Here is a 21,477-nt window from a genome sequence, read left to right on the forward strand (position 1 = left end):
AGGGAAACGGGATTCCAGGCAAATTTGTACAAAAGTATAGAGGCATGAAAGAGCAAGTTATGTTAAGTGACTAGGAGGAGCTCCATGTGACTGGAATAGGCAGAGAAAGGAGGAGAGGCCCATGGGAGACAGGGTAGAAAAAGTGATAGACCTGCTTAAGAAGTAAAAGACTAAACAAGTTTGGAAATCCCAAACCATAACGCAGGGCAAGTAAATGCCTGGATGTTCATGCATAAGACATACTGTGTGACTTACAGGGTCCAGAAACCAGAGAGAACTGGTCGATCCATGCCCCATGTTTTAAAGGGCAACCTGCTCAACCCAAGCCAATCATTGCCTTTATGGGCAATGAGGTTCCAGTGCTGCCACATCAGCAGATGTTTTTTCTCCAGAAAAGCCAGACACTCCGATTTTTAAAATAAAATCTCCAAACTTTTAAATGAAGGCTCAGTTCTTTAAATTATTAATCAGGCCAAACAAAATACAACGCTTGGCCTGGTGTGAAGCCAAGTTTATTACCTCTAGGCTACAGTCTAATAAGCTCTTACTGCATCCGAATTAGATGGGTGTCTATCTGGTTCACTGTGTGCCTGATTGCAGAACATGGCAACTAGGCTGAAGTTTTGTTGGGAGAAAAACAGAAATCAAATCTGGAGCTTTTATTCTGGAAAGATCTGGATATATCTTTGTGTGTGTTTTTGTATATATATACACATTTGTGTGTGTGAGTGTGTATATGTGTGTGTGTATATATACATATATACATATATACACACACACATACCATTTCCTTTGTTTAGTTTAAACACAGGCAAGATGTTGTTCTCAAACTTTGTAATATTCTCTAAAAATTGCCAGGGCTCAGAAACTATCCTAACATAGCCAGAGGAATGATTTGAAAAACAGCATTCTTTAGTAATATAAAGTATTTGAGACCACACAAGATTTAATTCTACATGCTGACTTAAAAAAAATAAAATAAAAAAGTCGTGTTTTCACTGTGCAAGCTGTAAAGGACTTATTTAGTAACATATACAATCTTGCATTTCTGAGCAACACCAGTACATCTATGGTCTTCTATTTTCTCCTTGCTGGAGGGTCATTCTAAAGGCAAATTCATTAAAAATGGAAAATCCTGCTATTTTTCAGACAGTGTTCTTTTATTTTAGATAGTTCTTTTATTTGTTTTAGATGTCTATTTAATCATCTCTTAGAAACCAATCTATGACAAATCTTATATTTGAGCTTATACCTACCTCTTTTCCATGATAAAAAATTACTTCTACAGATGCTAGAAGTAACTTTCTTAAGGATGTCAGCTGCAAAAATTTTCAACTACTATATAATTAAAAACCTTCTAATAATACTATAAAACATGTTCCTCTGGAAACTGAAATCAGTTTTCAATTTTCCCATTTACATTTCTTTTACAAGTGAAAAAATTATTTCTCTTTATTGTTTTCAAAAAGAGCTAGAAAAGGTGTATCTTTAAGATCATTCATTGTTTCTACTCTCCGGGAAAGGCAGTGTGGTAGACAGAATAATGGACTGCCCCCCCCCCACCACCACCTCCTCCAAGACTATCTGCATCGTAATTCTTGGAACATAAGGGTATGGAAAAAGGGACTTTGCAGATGTGGTTAAACTGAAGATCTTGAAGTTGGGAGATTATTCTGGATTATCTGGGCAGGCTCAATGTAATCACAAGGATGGGGGTCCTTATAACTAAAAGAGGGAGGCAGGAAGGTAAGAGGGCATGACTGCCACATAGCAGGAGTCGGAGTGGTGTTGCTGGATGAAGGAGGGGGGGTCACAAGCCAAGGGAGGTGGGTGGCCTCTAGAAACTAGGAAAGGGAAGAAAACAGATTCTCTCCTAGAGATTCCAGAAGAAATGCAAACCCACCCATTTTTGCCAGGTAAGACGCATTTCAGATGTCTGACCTCCAGAGCTGTAAGATAATAAATCTGTCTGTTTTAAGCCTCTAAATTTGTGGTAATTTGTAGCAGCAGCAGTAAGAATATGGACAGTAACCAGACTCTCTCAAAGATAGACACTAGAACAGCTTTATTATATGTTTTATTTTATCTATAGAAAACAGAAAAGTGATTTATTCCAAAAGAGGGCAGAAATGAGAAATTCATACTGAAAGTATAGCTTGGGCTGGGCGCAGTGGCTCATGACCAGGCATAGTAGCCAAGGTGGACGGATTGCTTGAGCCCGGGAGTTTGAGACCAGCCTGGGCAACATGGCAAAAACTGCCTCTACCAAAAAATTAAAAAACTTAGCCAGGCATGGTGGCCAGCGGCTGTAGTCCCAGCTACTTGGGAGGCTGAGGCAGGAGGATCACTTGAGCCCAACAAGTTGAGGCTATGAGATCACCACTGCACTTCAATGTCAGCGACAGAGCAAAACTCTGTTTAAAAAAAAGAAAGAAAAAAGAACACATAGTTTGGTGTAATTCTGTCGAGAGAGCTCTTTCCTCTGAACGTCCTCTCCTACTGACTGCCCCGCTGGAGTCTTGTCAAGCAGCACTTTCTAAATAGTTCACTGATTTCCATGTTATGAGAAGACAGGAGCCATTGACAAATTCACAAATTCCAAGGACAGAATAACGTATTTCTCAGAAGAAAAGCATCTTCTCTCTCTAAAGAGTGCATTATAATTTTGAGGAGTTGGCACAGTTTAGGTTAAGTAGGCACATCATTCATTAAAGCATAAAAAAGTTGAAGAAAAAAATGCTGCATTGTGTTAGACATTCAAATGCGCTGTGGATGTTTAAGGCAGCTGATGCCCAAAATAAGCAAGTCAAGAAAAGAGGTGTGGTTTGGAGGTGATTTTTGCATCTAGAAGGAATTCTTTTCTCATGACTGCTAAGACTGAACACTGTAAAGCCTGTCTTCCTCAAGGCCAGTGACACTTCAGATACCAGATGATTTCACGTTTCAATTACAGTCTGAAGAGAGGGTTGAGTTGGCCAGGATCGCAATCAGCCAAAAGAGACAGCAACAATCTGAACAGGTAACCAACTTGGTAATGATAAGTCCCTAGTTAGGACCCTTAGGGATGAACCAAGGCATGAAGAAACCAATGAAACCCCAAAACACGCTCATTGCAAAGAGAGGTATGGTGAGGCCCTGATATGCCATGCTTACCGCTGATCTGCCACCCCCTGCCCCTCTGCCTCACTTGGGTCCCACCTGGAAGTCATTTTTAATTAATTTTTTTTTTTTTTAACAGAGACAGGGTCTTGCTATGTTGCTCAAGCTGGTCTTGAACCCTTGGCTTCAAGTAATCCTCCTGCCTCAGCCTCCCAATGTGCTGGGATTGCAGATCTGAACTACCGCGCCAGACCCTAGAAGGGTTTTAAGTCGGTATTTTATATTATTTTTGGAGAAAGAATCTAGAATCAAAGTCATCAGTAAAAGGGCATGTGGTGGCACTTGTGGGTGTGCCTTCTCACAAGAGTCCCCTTAAGTAATTATTCAGCCTCTTGGTGAACACTTCTAGACAGGAAGCCCATCATCTCTCAATGATACCTAATTCACTTTAAGACCACTCTTAAAGTGTTAAAAAATTCTTTCTTATACTGATCTGATGCAAAAACCGGAGCTGCCTCACTCCCAAATCATTGTTCCTTTCATTCTAGTAAACTCATTCTAGTTTGAAAGAGGTCTTCAGATACCAGGTTCCATTATACACGTAAATAATTTCTAAATAAAATGCAAAAGATTCCTAGTAGATCTCATTAAAATGATGACAATTTGTTTTTCTTTCTGAGCCTGCTTGGTAGGAAACACAATTTTGTTTAAGTAGTATTTAAAAGTTTTTTTTAATTGCAGAGAAAGCCATTGTAGAATTACTTTAAACAATAATACATAAAAATTTCATATCAGCAATCCTTCATTTAAGCTAATGATGTGCATTAGAAAGAATACTATTCCTGCAAAAGCTGGATTTTTTTAAAAAAAGAAAGGGAATACTAATACTTTGAGGGAAGTCATCACTCGTTCATTCACTAATATTGTTATAGCTTACATCAAAAGTGAGTCAAGAATGAAACCCTTTTTCTTTCAAAATTGATTTTTGTATTAGGCATGACTTTTTGTTTAGCACCTTCAACAACCCTATGAGGAAAATAATTATTCCATTATTATAAGGTAAGTATGTGCAACATATACAAGTTTCAACAAATTCAAGTAGCTAAATTTTGCTCTTTTCACATCCTGCGTATTGAGATATGCCTCAATCTCAAAATCTAGTTCCATACTTAAAGGCTTTAAGATCTCTGAAGATTATTAAGCCACTCAGCCTTAGTGTCCTCATCTGTAGAATGTGACTAATATTTACACAGGCTTATGGTGACTGTATCATAATGTGGGTCAATGGAGTAGGGCCACATCAAAAACCTACCCCCACCTCAGATGATGCAAAATAAGGAAACTGAAAAAGGTACTACTGGCCGGGTACGGTGGCTCACTCCTGTAATCCCAGCATTTTGGAAGGCTGAGGTGGGCAGATCACAAGGTCAGGAGATCGAGACCATCCTGGCTAACATGGTGAAACACAGTCTCTACTAAAAACACAAAAATTAGCCGGGCGTGGTGGGGAGCGCCTGTAGTCCCAGCTACTCGCGAGGCTGAGGCAGGAGAATGGCGTGAACCCGGGAGGCCGAGCTTGCAGTGAGCCAAGATTGCGCCACTGCACTCCAGCCTGGGCGACAGGGAGAGACTCGGTTCCAAAAAAAAAAAAAAGAAAAGAAAAGGAAAAGGTACTACTACGGATAGGAACATCTATCCATCAGACACGAAAATGGTTGAGAACTACAGAATAAAATCAACAGGTATCAATATGAAAACTCTTTAATTAAATGCCTACACGATTTAACAGTATGCCAACTTATGGTTAAATATAGTTTTCTAATATGCCATCACTTTGGGAACATTTCTCATTTTTCAATAATTTCTAAGCACACACTCAGTAACTGCCAAGATACCATAACACATTGTGAACTCAATGTTTCACCCGGGCAAATCATGTCAAAAGTAATGACAGTACAGCCAAAAAGTTTATTCACTGTCTAAACTACGTGGATTTAAAAATGTTCTATTTGCTATGGAGTGAAGGTCCCCTTCTCCTTAAAATAACATGCTTAGTGTCTGGGAAGGGCTTTAGACGTCAGGTGGAGAATGCGTGGGGGGAAACGACGCAACTTTCTGAACATCCATAGTCTACGGAAAGTTGGCTCATCCCTAACCCTGAAATAAAGCTACTGAAGCCACAAGGAAATCATATGGCACGCTATCTGCCGTCTGCACTTGGCCCGTCTACCCGCGTCCTAAAGACGCGAGCGCAAGAACTCTCCCTTTCTCCGTGACCCGCAAGCTAAGGCTAGCACATGCCACCACCCTACGAAGAGCCACTCGATCTCCTGTCTGGGATGCAGAGACTCGGTTCCACAGCCGACTCCACCCGAGTCCCGAGACTCTCCAAGCTCCTTCCCGGCCCGCCTCGCCCCCTACATTCGCACATGCGTACACCCAATAAAGAGAGCCGAGAGCACTCCCCCTCGCGTGGTCCCCACGCCCAGCTGCCACGCAGCCGGTCCTCCTGCCCTTCTTTGGGCGGCTGGCTTCACTATGCAGTAACGCGCATGTGCAAAACTGCGGGCCCTGCAACTCCGTAGCGGGCAGGGGTGGGGCGGCCGGTGGGACAAAGTGTCTTGCGCACGCTCCGGACATGCGCAGTGCGGGAACTGAGGCGCCAGCTGTCGATTTGGAAGTTCCGGGGAAGTCGCGCATGCGCGAGTGTACGCGTTGCCGGCGAAGAGGGGAGCCTGACGACTCGGAAATTTGAATACCACAGTAGCATGGAGTGTGACCTCATGGAGACTGACATCTTGGAGTCGTTGGAAGATCTAGGGTAAGACTGTCAGGGCACGGGTCTCCCAAGCCCCAGGCTGCCGGCCCCCTGGGAACACCTCCTGCGCCCCAGTCTGAGACACCTGCCTCTCCACGCCGCACCCCGTGGCTCCTGGCTGTTGCTTCCCTTTGGCCCCGGCACCCCCAATGCCACGTCCACTGTCTGCGCTGCTAGCTCGGGGTCCTCCAATCCCAACACCTCTAGGCCTGCCCGGTGCTCCCTGCAGCCGAGCTACCCGCAGCGTTTGTCAGCCATGCGTGTCATTGTCTGGACTCTGGTTCTCGCCACCCCCACTCCCCGAGCTTCTCTCCTCGCTTCATCCTCCTGCCCTCCCCCTTAACCCCTCAACTCTAAAGGTTGTCAAAGTTGATTCTGCTTTGCTACTTGTTCTCCATATTTTCTGCTCCCATCTTGAGCCCCTACTCCTACCCCACCCCACTTTTCTCAAAATTTCTCCTTTGCCCAGTCATCTCTGCATGCACCCAGGCTTCCCTAAGCCACTTGTATGGGCGCTGCATCTGTTCCGCTAGCCAGCTCACTTGTGCATCTAACCTATCACCACGTCCCTGGGAACCACCAGCAGTTTGCCTTGAGTCTGTGATACTCTACCTCGTTGAGCCCCATTAGACCAGGGTCGTCTTCACCCACGAAGAACCTGCATATTTGTTTTGCATTTTGTCTCTCCTCCTCCTGATAGTTATTCAACCATAATTCATCAGTATCCAGAAATTGGAAATAGGGTTTGTTATCTCACTGGGTCACCCAGATCAGTGTACTCTATTAAACTTGAGAACGTGGACCCTCTTGGGCTAAATGTGGTTCCAGAAACAAATTGTATGGTTAGATATTTATCTACAGGTATGGTATCAAAACAAAGTACAGATTTAGCTAGCTGTATTTCTAAGTAACAAGTTCTTTATCAAAACTTTCTATTAGGTTTTTCCATGACAAGGAAACTTTTGAGAGAAACCTTTCTTTAGGAAGAAACACCTTGAGGATTCCCAAAGTCTGCCTATTTGAATAATTTAGTACCCTAGTAGAAATTTTTAGGAACAGAAGTAGTCGTGCTTATCATCTGTCTTTGTCAGAGTGAAATAGCATTGTTCTCTTCTTGGAAACTTGCTCTGAATTTTCATAAATATTCCAGACTTTAGGGGGCTTCTTTCTTTCATTAGGGCATATGTTAAAGTCATTCAGCAAAATAGTCTCTTTAGTTGACATCTCAGACTAAATTGCTTGTTCACACATGAAACCATTCATTCATTAGGACTTTTTAAGGAACAGTTGCTTTGTGGCAGTGTTGGGCACTTAGGGTACGAAGTGAGGTGGAAAGGGGTTCACAGGATACTGGGAAAATACGCTGTGAGGAGCCCTGAGGAGGGTCCCTTTACTGGGAAAGGAAATGAAGTCCTCGAAGCTTCTTTCTGGAATAAATGACACTATAGTACTGAAGGAAGAGTGGAATGAAAGGAAGGGGGTAGACTTTATGAAATGTAGTCTTTCCGCATGGATGGTGGTCACTTAAGAATTGGCCACGGATGCTGTTTCTTCCCATTAATGTCTTTTTTTAAATTTTTGCACTCCTTTTTTAAACTTTTTATTCTTTTGGATACTATACAAGTAATTGTTACTGTAGTAATTGTAATCACATAACTACTTGAGATGGATTGTAATGTAAACCATGGATTTTCTGAAAACTGTTATAAATTTTAACCTTAACTACTTAGTTTGATGGCATTTAAACATTAAAAGTCAGCCTTAATTAATTGAAATGTACCTTTAAAGGATTCACTGAGAAATATTAGAATTAAATGACTCCCTTTTCTATTTATTTATTTATTATGAGATGAGGTCTCGCTCTGGTGACCAGGCTGGTCTTGAACTCCTGGGCTCAAGTGATCCCCCCACCTCAGGCTCCAGAATAGCTGGGACTGCAGGTATATGCCACTGATCCCGGCAAATGACTGTCTTTTATCTCTTACCTGGCACACAGTAGGAATTCAGTAACTACTTGTTGAATAAACTAATGAAGTCAAAATGTGAAACACGAGAAACTTCTAGGCCTAGCCTTTTGATTCCAGTGTCTAATAATATGCAGTTTATAAATCTAGATGCCAGACTACATGTGATCTCATTTTTTTGGTATATGATTTGTTTTCATTCTGCTGCATATACTGTATAAACCTGTAATCATATTTTAAAGGGATTGAGAACTGTCATTTCTCTAACATACCTGTAGTTCTAAACATTATATTACCTTTTTTTTTTTTTTTGAGACAGAGTCTCGCTCTGTAGCCCAGGCTAGAGTGTAGTAGTGCGATCTCGGATCACTGCAAGCTCTGCCTCCCGGGTTCACGCCATTCTCCTGCCTCAGCCTCCCGAGTAGCTGGGACTACAGGCGCCCGCCACCTCGCCTGGCTAATTTTTTTGTATTTTTAATAGAGACGGGGTTTCACTATGTTAGCCAGGATGTTCTCGATCTCCTGACCGCATGATCCGGCCGCCTCGGCCTCCCAAAGTGCTGGGATTATAGGCGTGAGCCACCATGCCAGGCCTAAACATTATATTATCTTAAGCATATTTACTGTATCATCTTGAGTAAGCATTATTATCAATATATAAGAGAATATAAAGCAATATGAATAATATGTATTTAAGATTACTTGGAGTGACAAAGATCTTATATTTTAGAATATTGGTGATTGGAGTTCATTGTGACTGTCATCTTTTATGAATGTTTGAACATTTAAAAAATTTTTAAAATTATATTGGAATCACTTACAAAGGATTAGGATTTAGACGCACCAGTTCATTAACTGGCCAATATTTATTAAGCTAACCTTGACATTTCTATGGTACTAGAATGTCTTACTAGTCTTAGCTGTCATTAAATTTATAAAAATGATATAAATGGTTAACCGGAAAGTTTTTACTTTTAAAGAAAGTCATTAAAAACCTAACCAAGCCTGGGCAACATAGTAAGACCCCATCTCTATAAAAAATAAAAAATTAGCCAGGTTTGGTGGCTTGTGCCTTCACTTCTCTTCAACCTAGGTGACAGTGCAAGACCTCATCTCAAAATAAAAACCTAATCTAGTTGTTTTCTGGAAAATTTTTAGAAAAGATAACCTAAGTTTTATTTCTGCAATAAGTTACAGTATAATTATCTATTACTTGTTAATTTGCTTTTAATACTCCAGTTACAGTAAGAAAATAAACCTTTTTACAATGAAAGCTTTTAGTAAATGTACAGAAGTTGACATAATTTAGTAGTATATGCGACTCTGTTAGATATTCACCTACATTTTGAAAGGTTGAAATGCAGCTACCATTTAGCTGCTTTTCGTAATGGTTCAGTATAGTTCTAAATTTTGTTTATATTTGCCCATTTAAAATTGATCACATAACTTATCTTTATTAAATTATTGCTTATATAAATAAAACCATAGATATGTTTTATCTGTAATATATTAGGTGTGATTGTATTTTCTTCTGAAATGTAATTTCTTGCTTGCCAGTTACAAGGGCCCATTGTTGGAAGATGGAGCGCTCTCTCAGGCAGTCTCTGCTGGAGCCAGTTCCCCCGAGTTTACCAAACTCTGTGCTTGGCTGGTGTCTGAATTAAGAGTGCTCTGTAAACTGGAGGAAAATGTGCAAGCAACTAACAGTAAGTAAATGTTCACTTTTAGGTACAAAGTATAAAAATAACATTGAAGTATTGTCAACTGAACATTATCAATACTAAAGCTGAAAGTTCCAAGTTTTTTGTAAATGTAAAAAATTTGTTAAGGAGCCAAGATTTTTTTCCCTCCATTGTTTTTAGAGGTGATTCAGAAATTGAAATATCAGAATAAAGTCATGTAACTTAAAAATTCGTGGAGGCTGAAAATAACCCTATTACTGAGAAACAGAAAAAGGGAGACCACAAGCATAGAATATATGAACTTCCTATATTTTGTAAGATGTTAAATGTAAGATCCTAGATTGATGGCTAGAACTAGATACTGGGATATTTTTCTTTTAGGACTACCAGATTCTAGAAGCATCTATAGAATGTAGAGTAAATGCATAATTATTCTGTTATGCTTGGGGAGAAAGAGAACACTTTGTTAAGACATTTTGTTTATCATAAGAATGCATTGTTACATACATCACAGTGCGATCCAGGACGATCAAATTTATGGGTCTGAGAGCTGTTCTGCATTTACCAGTTTTGTTTTCACTGTTGCACTAGTTTGTCGACACTGCAAAAGAGGCAGAAGCTTGGAACCTAACACTCTACCATCTGGTTCCTTCCTGCTGTAGGTAAACCTATAATAGGAGACCAAGGAAAATACCTGTTAACCCACCCTTATGGAGAACTATACATATAATTCCTTTTTTTCCACATAATCACAGTTTGAAGAGCTCACGTTCTTGCATGCTAGTGTGTGTGTGTGTGTGTGTGTGTGTGTATATATATATATTTTAAATTTTACTTTAAGTTCCGGGATACATGTGTAGAACATGCAGGTTTGTTACATATGGATACATGTGCCATTGTGGTTTGCTGCACCTATTGACCTGTCCTCTAAGTTCCCTCCCCTCACCCTCTACCCCGCAACAGGCCCTGGTGTGTGTTGTTCCCCTCCCTGTGTCCATGTGTTCTCATCGTTCAACTCCCACTTAGATGTGAGAACATGTGGTGTTTTTTTTTCTGTTCCTGGGTTAGTTTGCGGAGGATGATGGCTTGCATGCTAGTATATTTAATGTGTACGTGTTAGTTGCATTCAATTCTAATTATTCAGGAGAGTATAGTGTAACAATAATGACAGCAACAGCTTGCATTTATTGTGTACTCCCTATGTTCTAAACATTTTATATGTGTTAGCTCATTAAACCTCAGGGCAACCCTATGAAGCAGGTTTTATTACTGTCATACCTTTAACAAGAAAGCCCAGAGAATTTAAATACATTGCCTGAGGTCATACAACCTGTAGGGGTGAAGCCTGGATTCACCCCCAGAACAGTAGTCAAGTTCTGAGCCAGTGCGTTTAAACACCATGCTATACTGCCTCTTGACCAGATGTTTCAGAGACTGTAGGAACCTTTGAAAACACCAGTACTAGATGATACCTATTTTTAACCTGGAGCCCCTTTCTCTCAAATGAAACATGATACAGAAGCTAACATGTAAAACAGGTTAAAAGGTGTTCTAACAAAGTAGAGACGAGGTAGCTTTAGCCCACCTCTTTCCTTCTCATCTTCCAGCTGCCTCTAAAGGAGCTCTGTGGAACTCAAGGGCTCACAGATCACAGTTTGCAAAATATTCATAATGTAGTCTTCCTGTATTACAGATTAGAAAATGGACTCAGGTGATCGAGTGACTCTCTCAAAGTTTGTTAATTTCTTCCCCTTTATGATATTGAATAGAGAACAATCAAAATAATGAGGAAAGAGCTTTGTTTTTCCTTTGGTTCACCCAGTGAACTCTATACCTTTTTTTAATATGCTGTAGGAGTACAAGACTGTAAGTCATGTTGGCTGTCTTCAAATTTTGTCTAATTGAGAATGTTACGCACAAATTAAACAACTGGCGCTAAGTACAGTCCTTTTGTTTGTTTGTTTGTTTTTAGACAAGGTCTCACTCTGCCACCCAGGCTGGAGTGCAGTGGCGCGATCTGGGCTCACTGCAACCTCTGCCTCCCAGGTTCAAGCAGTTCTCCAGGTCAGCCTCCTTAGTAGCTGGGACTACAGGCATGCACCATGATGACTGGCTAATTTTTGTTATTTTTCTTAGAGACGGGGTTTTGCCATGTTACTTAGGCTGGTCTCGAACTCCTGAACTTAAACCATCCCCCTCCCAAAGTGCTGGGATTACAGGCATGAGCCACCGTGCCCAGCCAAGTATGGTACTTAGATGCTGAACCACTTTGTGGTTCATAGAGAGAGGAAATCAGCAAATACACGGGTAAAGTTTCAGCCAAGTACAGGGAAGGTTTCATCAAGGAGCAAGGCCACTGGGCTTTGATGGATGGGTGGGATTTGCTATAGGGGAAGAGAGTAGAGGGCATATCTGTCACAGGGAATAACTTAAATAAAGGCACACAGTGGAAATGAGACTGGCTATTCATGGGACAGTGAGGAGACTGGCCTGGCATAAACAACAGATATTTGTGGAGGGAAAGTAGGTGATTATAGCTGAATATGCTGGAAAGATCTAACCTAAGCAGCTATGAAGAATCTTTAAAAGCAGACAGAAAAAAAATAGATGAGATGAGGGAGGAATTAAGGAGCCATTAAAGACTCTCAAAATAAGGGAATGACCTAATGAATACTGTTTGAGAAAGAACATTTTAGATTGGGTTCAGTGGCTCATGCCAGTAGTAATCCCAGCACTTCGAGAGGCCGAGGTGGGAAGATAACTTGAGGCCAGGAGTTGGACACTAACCTGGACAATATAGTGAGACCCAGTCTCTACAAAAAAATTTTCTAAATATTAGCCAGGCATGGTGGCATACACCTATAGGCCCAGCTATTCCAGAGAGTAAAACAGGAGGATCCTTCAGGCCCAGGAGTTTGAGGTTGCAGGAAGCTCTGATCACACCACTGCACTCCAGCCTGGGCCTCAGAGTCCTTATTTCAAAAAAGAAAAAAAAAAAAAGAAGAAACTTTGCAGTGGTGTAAGAAAGGATAAATTAGAAGGGAAAGAAACTCAAGTTATGAAAATCCTATTAACAATTTCAATTGTATATAATAATTGTTATGCTAATGGAAAAATAATCACTATCATTAAATAAGATTATTTTAATTCTTAAAAGGTCCGAGTGAAGCTGAAGAATTCCAGCTTGAGGTGAGTGGGCTACTAGGGGAGATGAACTGCCCATATCTTTCACTGACATCTGGGGATGTGACCAAGCGCCTTCTCATTCAGAAGAACTGCCTCCTCTTGCTCAGTAAGTTCCTGGCTACTAGAATATAGCTATTATTTTCTGTTTATGTTTTCCATGACTAGTAAACTGACCATGTTTTTTTGTTTGTTTGTTTCATTATGGATATAATTCAAAATTCATTTTAAAAGAAAACTTCCTTAAATTTCCAATTTAGGAGCTGAGGGTAGACGTGTGCACTGGTAGCATTATTGTTTTCGTAACTGATACTCTTTCAGTATTTCAGCTTCAGTGGTACTCAGGCTGTTGTGCTTCTCCTAATGTGATCACTGGTAGTGTTGGAGTGATGCTTAAGTGTATGATCTTTACACTTGCATTTTAGAGTAGAAGCACATTTTTAAGTATACTAGGAAGATAGTGTGGAAATAATGGAGATTTTGTTTAAAAATTGATTTCTTTGAGGAGAGTAAGCATTTATAATAGTAGATATGGTTAATGGTTAATGTAAAGTATTTTGTCTTGTTGCTATTTCTTTGTGGTTGGATAATTGGGGATTTTGGTTTTGTTTGTAAATATTCTGGAATAATACTTGGATTGTTCTGGTACTTACTGATCATTCTGGGAAATACATTTTTATGAAAAGTTCTTTCCTTCCATGTTTTTTACATACTTACTACTGTTTTGTCTCTTCACACTGAAAAACAGTAAGTAGATTCACAAATTTTATTACCTTCTATAAACTTTCCAATAAATACAACCTATAGTCTTAACTCAGAATTTATGTAGCATTCTGAAGCACATTGACATTAAGCTTTGGTTAACTGGCTATTGTAGTTCTCATTAGGACAGATAATTCAGAGGATTTAAAAAATATTTGTCTTTACAACTCTGTTATGGTTTCTGAAAAAATGATACAACTTCAGTTTTTAAGGTTCAGTTAAAAAAAAAAAGTGTTCATAGCCATTATACTTAGGCACTAAGTTATTCCAGAATCACTTTTGTAACTTTCCCTTTGTCTGTCAAATGATTGTTATTGTGGGAATGTGCACGTAAGGTTAGGTGTTGCTTTGATACTGATATTGGTGCTGGTAGTTCTTACATATTCATTTAATACTCTTCATATGGTATGATTTCTGTAACTGATTCAATAGCAGTGTACTCAGCTGAGTCTTCCGTTATAGCATTGCTTATCCTTACCAATATTTGGCACTTAGAGTATGTTATCGACATAGGAAGATAATAGCTGCGTGGAATGCTTACTAATGACCCTGAATAGCTAATTCTTCCAAAAAGTTCAGAGTTTGGCCTTGTTAGCTCTGATACTTATACAAACCACTTTGAATGTAAGTATAAAATGCCTTTCACACTTTTCTGTTTCTTAAGCAGACTTCAGTGAACATTATTTTGGACTCTGGGTCATAATTCTAGACTTTATTTTAATGTGCTATCATCACCTCAAAAGCTTTTCAAGAATATACAACTATTTGCTCTTCAATTAAATGGCTAAATCATCTAGTGGTCACTCACTTTTTATATTCTTCCTATATATATGTACACACTGTTTTCCTCTTTATCTTTGCTTCTGCCGATTCTCCCTTTCTAAAATATTCTCAGTTTGTAACCTCTCTTTATTCTAGCATTTACCTACATGTACTCATTTTCTGCTTGGTCTGTGTAAATATTTCTCATCTTTAGAAGTACCGGTTGTCACATCTGGATGCTATAATTTTACTTTTCCAGCACCCTTACCTCACTAATTCGAATCTTTTATTACATTGTATTTTAGGGGGGAAAACAAACGAGCCTCATTAGAATTGTTGGTAAAATAGAATAGCCTTTGAGTGAGTGGCTGAAAAGCTCTCATGTATCAGATTAAGGACTCTGGCTCTTTATTAGCCTTTTGTGGTTCTCAGAGTGTTACCCTTATGTAAATTAAGTAAGATATCTGAGTTCCTAGTAGATGAAGAACTATTCATCTTTTATTTTTGCATATATTCTTTATTCCTAACTAGATTGTCGGAAGAGATCATCTTTTTGATGTTTTAAAAAATTTTATCTTCAGTGCGTTTCCCAGTGCTTTGAACACATCGATTACGATTAAAGTTTTTTCACAGTAATTATATTGGTAACCTAATTTTGTGAATACCTGAACTATGTTATCCCAAATTTACAGAACCAATGTATTAAATCATATAGTATATGATTTTCTAGAACAAGAGTTGGCAAACTTTTTCTAAAAGGGCCAGATAGTAAATATTTTTGGCTTTGTGGCCCTAAGTTCTCTGTCACAACTACATACCTTTGCTGTTACAGCACGAAAGCAGCCATAGACAATATATAAATGAGTGAGTGTGGCAGTGTTCTAATAAAACCTTATGTATAAAAACAGTGGTTATTGTCATAACGGTGGGGTTTTACTATTTTGACGTTTTAACTCATAAATACAGTTTGCTGTATGGAACACGTTAAGATTTTACAGTGTCATATCCATTTAGAATGACCTTTCCAGAAACTTAGATGTATTTATTGTTTTAGAACAGGAGTTGGCAGCCTTTCAGAAATGATTTGCTAAAATTATGGACTGTATCCTTCTAGCATTACATTTTGGGTATAGGAAATTTGATACACAAGTTGACTTTTTTCTACTTCTAATAGGACCTGAGAGCCTTGAAAATATCTTTTTCCAAAACTGGTTTTGTTATAATCTCAGAAGAATCTCATTTTGTCACATAACTGGAAATCCTAAGATTCAAATGATTCTTAATCATCTTTTATAAAAATTGAAATGTCCTTGGGAATGTTAAAGGAATGGGATTGAATATTTATACCTTCAACTGAATTACCTGAAGCAGATTGCAGCCCTCATTATACCAGGCTGAAATCAGCACACAAGGGGATGATACTGACACAAAGGGGACTATGCCAAGAAGTGCTTTGAAAGTTTTATTGTTGTTTTGAAGGGAATGGGGTGAGGAAGGTAGGGGGAAGGGAGTCCTGAGAAGAATATAGATGAAAGAGGGATCTCTTTGAACAGCCAGAGGGCGACATAAGAATTGGAGACCATGGGAAAGGAACTCTTGGGTGCCTTCCTGCTTCTCCTGTAAGTTAAGCTTTGACTTCTTATCACTGTTGTTTCACACCTCTTCTGGACAGGCTGTCTAATTATTGGGAGATAAGAGAGCAAGGTAGTTTTATCACTGATGCTCACAAGTAGTGAGAAGTAAAAAAAAAAAAAAAAAAAAAGTCATTAAAAAGTCGTCACTTGCCACCTTTTCCAAAATTTTTAACAGATGCCAACCCCTGTTCTGGAGGTTCCTTAATACCAGAATTTAAGAATCCAAATTTTTAGATGTTACTTACCTCAATCCTTCGGTTTCAAAGGAGAATCGCTTATTTTAAAATTAACCTTTAAACATTACATATCACTTAAATACCTGAATTACATAACCAGTTTATATCTTATTTCATTTGCAGGTGAAAGTGGTTTTTCTTTCTTGTTTTTATCCATTCTTGCAGCTTTAACAGTTACATATCATTAGGTCTATATAGTTGTGACTCCAGACTTATGACTATAACTATAGCTGTATCTCATTTTGAAATCTTATTTTGTTTACTTCAGCATACCTCATCTCAGAACTAGAAGCTGCCAGAATGCTCTGTGTGAATGCTCCTCCAAAAAAAGCTCAAGAAGGAGGCGGTAGTGAGGTCTTTCAAGAGTTGAAAGGCATATGTATTGCTCTAGGAATGTCCAAACCTCCAGCCAATATAACTATGTTCCAATTCTTCAGCGGGATTGAAAAAAAAGTAAGACCTTTAGTACCAAATTGTAGTGTATTAAAGGCATAGTCCTACATTTGTTTGAAATGAAGCAATTAATTTAATTTCTCTTAATGGGAACCGAATGTGCATATATTATTAAGTAATTGTTACGAAATGAATTTTGGGTTTTAAATCCTAGATGCCTTAAAGATAAACTAGTATGTTAGTCTTAAAAACATGTTAGCATGTTTCTTTTTCAAAAAGGAAACTTTACACTGGTTTGCAAGCTAAAGTAACTAGATATAATGTAAAAAGGATTAAGATTTCAGTCCTTTTAAAAATTCTTTTTTCATTGAACTTTGATACAGTCAATTTAAAGTCTTTATCATTAAATGTTACCACCCTCCTCCCCATTGACTGGACAGAAAAGGATGTTAATATTTTTGTTTTTTAATCCAGTCACTTCTAACCTTATGCTTCAATTGACAAAATAGATTTGTTGACTGCTAACATAATCTAGTATGTGAAAGGAAATTAGAATTATTTTTATACTACACATTATCAGTTAAGATTTTCTATATAATTAATTAGGAACAAGCTATTTTAACAAAAAATGAGTGGAAGAGAATGGTATTTGTTATAGCAGAGTTATTCCCTGTATGTTTATCTGCTGGACTCTTAAGAATTGGTACATTTGCATTGTGGGGTAGACCAGCACCATGATGCACAAATTTGGCTGAACTCTACAGGGGAGCAGCAGTGTATCCATAGTCCATATTTTCCTGTGTGTTCATTCATCCATTCAGCAAATGTTCATTGAGTGCCTACTGTTGTCAGGCACTGTTCTAGGTGCAATGAAGGACTTCTGTAGGCGTGAGGAGTGGGACCAGTGAGTGTCTTTATCTTGTGGGTCTTTTACATTTGCATTTCAAAACATCCTCCACCTTTGCCTCTGTCAGGAATCTTTTGATGGCAAGATATGATGGGAATTGGGAAGATGAGGATGTTTTACCTTTAGAGTTTTTATTCATTTATTTATGTTTTTGTGTCAGTTAAAGGAAACATTAGCAAAAGTTCCACCTAATCATGTGGGAAAGCCTTTACTGAGGAAGCCAATGGGACCAGCCCACTGGGTGAGTAGTAATCATCTTGAGTAAACTTTGTAACGAACTATAGAGTTTATGATTTTCATGTCAACACTTACATTTTGTGCATTTTAAATTATGTTTTCTAATACGTAGTTTTCTAGTTGAATACCCTTAGAATCATTTTGTGAATCTGAGGATTTCTGCAGAATAATTTTGTGTAAGATTAGAAGCACTTTTCTCATAATTTGTAAATATTTCACACAGCTGATAAAAGTAAACTGAAATTGAGTATGATGCATGTTTCTCATTGCCAGATGGATTGCCTTCAAGCCAAAAACTTCATTGGGCTGAGTTTCACACAGTAAATTATGGGAAAGATAAATAAGAGTTGTGTATTTCACATATTCTTCATTTTGTTTTGAGAATCAGCTTTTTGTCACCTATCATTTCATGAATTGTTAGTATATTATATGGAATAAGAACTTTTGACTGTTAAATTCTGGGATCTCAGTTATGAATGACACAGACGTAGTTTTTGCCCTTTTAAATCAAGCAGATTTAAATTCTAACTAGTTTTTGAAATTTTGCTTCAGGAAAAGATAGAAGCAATTAACCAAGCCATAGCCAATGAATATGAAGTCCGGAGAAAGCTGCTAATAAAACGTTTGGATGTCACTGTACAGTCCTTTGGCTGGTCTGACAGAGCTAAGGTACACATTAAATAATTTAAAAGAGCAGACTATTTATAGACTTGGTCCCTGAACATCTAAACAATTTAGATACTTGGCAACTATGGGAGAAATACATAGAAGACACATGTAGGGATTTTTCCTTAGTGAGTTATTGAGTAGTGACTCTTTCAACTATTCAGCAATAATGAAAACATTTTTCAATTTTCTGTTTTTTAACATACCTGAATTTTACAGTTTTTATTGGAGAGAGTTCTTACTGTGAGAGAAATGGAGTTATTCTGAAAATTACTAAAAAAAAATTGATTTCAAATTACTTGTTTACTTAAACAATTTAATTTGCTAATAGCAGTTAGAAATATTGGATTTAGTATGATTTATAGAGAATTGGAGAATTTGATAAGACTTAAGTTTTTTTTTTCAGCTAAATGAGACAATCCAGGTAAAGACCTTGGTCATTCAGCAGATACTTATTACCTCATAGAAACCAAAGATAGGAAAATTAAAAAGCAAAATTGTTGAAATAACTTTACATTCTTATATTTAAATAGAGAATATGAATATGTTCAATCTGAGACCAATGATGGGGGAACCTTTTTATCATGTTGGCCTCATAACCCTAAAGGGAAGCGCTCCCACTCCACCCCTGCCCTCACTGTCCCTGTCATTCCTTGTTGTGTCAACAAGTCTGGCAGCTGTACTTTTAAGGTAGTTCTTGTCTACATAGGAGCAGTAGTGAGTATATAACTTTTCCTACCATCTGGAGCCTAGTAAATATCATTATCAGATATTTTGGAGACTTTTAACTTATTTAATATGTGTTTCTTATGTCATTTTGAAAATTGATATTTCTCTTTGAACACTTTTCTTTCAACAGAGCCAGACAGAAAAATTAGCCAAGGTTTACCAGCCGAAACGTTCAGTCTTATCCCCTAAAAGTACTATTTCTGTTGCCCATCTTTTGGCTGCAAGGCAGGACTTGTCAAAGATTTTAAGGACAAGCAGCGGCTCTATAAGAGAAAAAACTGCCTGTGCCATCAATAAGGTGATTAGAGTACCTTTAATTTTTTCCAAATGCATTTATTTCTGTTCGTAAAATAAAAGTTTAAAATATCTTTCCTATTCTGTAGGTGTTGATGGGCAGGGTGCCTGACAGAGGTGGTAGACCCAATGAAATCGAACCTCCGCCCCCAGAGATGCCACCATGGCAGAAGAGGCAAGATGGCCCCCAGCAGCAAACAGGAGGCCGAGGAGGAGGGAGAGGTGGCTATGAACATTCCTCATACGGAGGACGAGGAGGTCATGAACGAGGAGGTCATGAACAAGGAGGCGGGAGAGGTGGACGTGGTGGCTATGACCATGGTGGCCGAGGGGGAGGAAGAGGAAATAAGCATCAAGGAGGCTGGACAGATGGAGGGAGTGGAGGAGGAGGTGGCTACCAAGATGGTGGTTATCGAGATTCAGGTTTCCAGCCAGGTGGCTATCATGGTGGCCACAGTGGTGGTTATCAAGGCGGAGGTTATGGTGGCTTCCAAACATCTTCATATACAGGAAGTGGATACCAGGGTGGTGGCTACCAGCAGGACAATAGATACCAAGATGGTGGGCACCACGGTGATCGTGGTGGTGGTCGTGGAGGGCGAGGGGGTCGTGGAGGGCGAGGGGGTCGTGCAGGCCAGGGAGGAGGCTGGGGAGGAAGAGGGAGCCAGAATTATCACCAAGGGGGTCAATTTGAACAGCATTTCCAGCATGGAGGTTATCAGTATAATCATTCTGGATTTGGGCAGGGAAGACATTATACTAGTTGAGGCTACCGAACCTTACATTTTGCTAGAGCTCAAGTAATAGAAACTTAGTTTCAGAATCCTGAATTCAGCACCTATTTTGAATTAATGTGAGACCACAGGTGGCAGGCAGATTCCTGCTTGGCATAAGCATTTGTAGGTCTTCATTCAATTCTGTTGGATTTTTTTATTGGACTTACATAATGCTGTTTATTTGAGAAACACATAACATCTCTCCTTTCTATGAAAAATTTTTTAAAAGGTGATTAAAATTGCCTTTAATTGACCAGTAGACTAATTCCACAGTCAGAACATGCATACTTTTTTGAAGCAATTACTTGAATAAGTAGTTTTCATGTTTTCAATATGCAGTTTTGAAAATGAGGATTCACCTAGACTTTTTTAGATTTACTACTAGGAAACCTTCCTCATATGAATAACCATTTATATGTGTTTTGCTTAAAGTATTCCAATGCCTATTTCCAAGCACAGTTCTGCCCCCGGTTGACTTTTATGCCACGTGTGCTTCATGATAGAACTTTTAGGTCAGTTCCTATTAAATGAGCTCTTCTGCAGATAGCACATTCAGTAGCCTTATTTTGTTGATGGAATACTGTATCATATGCTCAAATCTGAAAACCTTGAACACGGCCAAAATCCATAAAGATTATAAAAGCAAACTAAGTTGTGAACCTCTAGTACATGTAGGCATTTAGTTAAATATAGCAATTCAAACTGACCTGCATCCATCCAAAACAAATTCCTCCTTCAACCTTATTTTTACTTGAAATTTGCTAGAAGAAATAGCAAACCGAAATTTGTTTTATGCATGAGTTAATACCACTGGCTCAGCAAATACAAGTTAGTTTGCTTTAGGCAGGAGACTTTTTTTGTAATGGAAGAAATGCACTACAAAGTTAAGACAGATTTTTGCTAAGTGCAGGAGGCCCTTTATTATTGCTGCAGAAAACAAAAGCCTGGCTGAGTTGATGTTTTACATTCTCCCTTACTGAAATCTACATGACATGATGCTTCTTGCTGGGTTTTTGTACATGTAAACATTGTCAAGCTGTGAAAGAAAATGGCTGGAGGTGTGCTTTGTGTGAAAGGTGAGCAATAAAGTACCTGTTAAGTTCTCTCTTTGGTTTGAGTTTTATTTTAGCTACTGAATTATTCTGGACTCTTGCGTCAAGCTAATGAGCTAAGGCTTTTGTTCCCAAAGATTCTTGAGTATTTCCTTAAAACCTAATTGTAGTGAAAGGTGATTCTTACCCTAAAACCTTAAATAAATAGAAAAATGGCTCTTTCCAGGTTTTCCTTTTGTAAGAAGCTAGAAACCGTCACTACTTATCTCTGGCCACTGGGTGT

At 38.7% G+C, this 21,477-nt stretch overlaps 1 protein-coding gene and 1 pseudogene across 1 annotated transcript; one reads left to right on the plus strand and one right to left on the minus strand.

The window, feature by feature from the left end:
• Nucleotides 1–2,902: 2,902 nt before the first annotated feature.
• On the minus strand, nt 2,903–3,247 carry LOC123568296 (V-type proton ATPase subunit e 1 pseudogene; annotated as a pseudogene).
• A 2,550-nt stretch (nt 3,248–5,797) lies between these two features.
• Nucleotides 5,798–21,245, plus strand: FAM98A (family with sequence similarity 98 member A). The gene is made up of 8 exons (XM_005576145.5): nt 5,798–5,920; nt 9,439–9,587; nt 12,721–12,855; nt 16,409–16,593; nt 17,601–17,681; nt 18,230–18,346; nt 19,203–19,370; nt 19,456–21,245. The coding sequence occupies exons 1-8, from the start codon at nt 5,868–5,870 to the stop codon at nt 20,131–20,133; spliced, it is 1,566 nt and encodes a 521-aa protein (XP_005576202.2). The 5' UTR covers nt 5,798–5,867; the 3' UTR covers nt 20,134–21,245.
• Nucleotides 21,246–21,477: the final 232 nt, after the last annotated feature.

Source organism: Macaca fascicularis, chromosome 13 (genome assembly GCF_037993035.2).
Source record: "Macaca fascicularis isolate 582-1 chromosome 13, T2T-MFA8v1.1".
NCBI classification, from domain to species: Eukaryota; Metazoa; Chordata; class Mammalia; order Primates; family Cercopithecidae; genus Macaca; species Macaca fascicularis.

Bases quoted from the DNA above. Each gene is read 5' to 3' on its own strand.
- FAM98A (XM_005576145.5), top strand. From the start codon at position 5,868: ATGGAGTGTGACCTCATGGAGACTGACATCTTGGAGTCGTTGGAAGAT. The intron at 17,682-18,229 runs GTGAGTAGTAAT...ATTTTGCTTCAG, and splicing joins CAATGGGACCAGCCCACTGG to GAAAAGATAGAAGCAATTAA. The intron at 18,347-19,202 runs GTACACATTAAA...TTCTTTCAACAG, and splicing joins GCTGGTCTGACAGAGCTAAG to AGCCAGACAGAAAAATTAGC.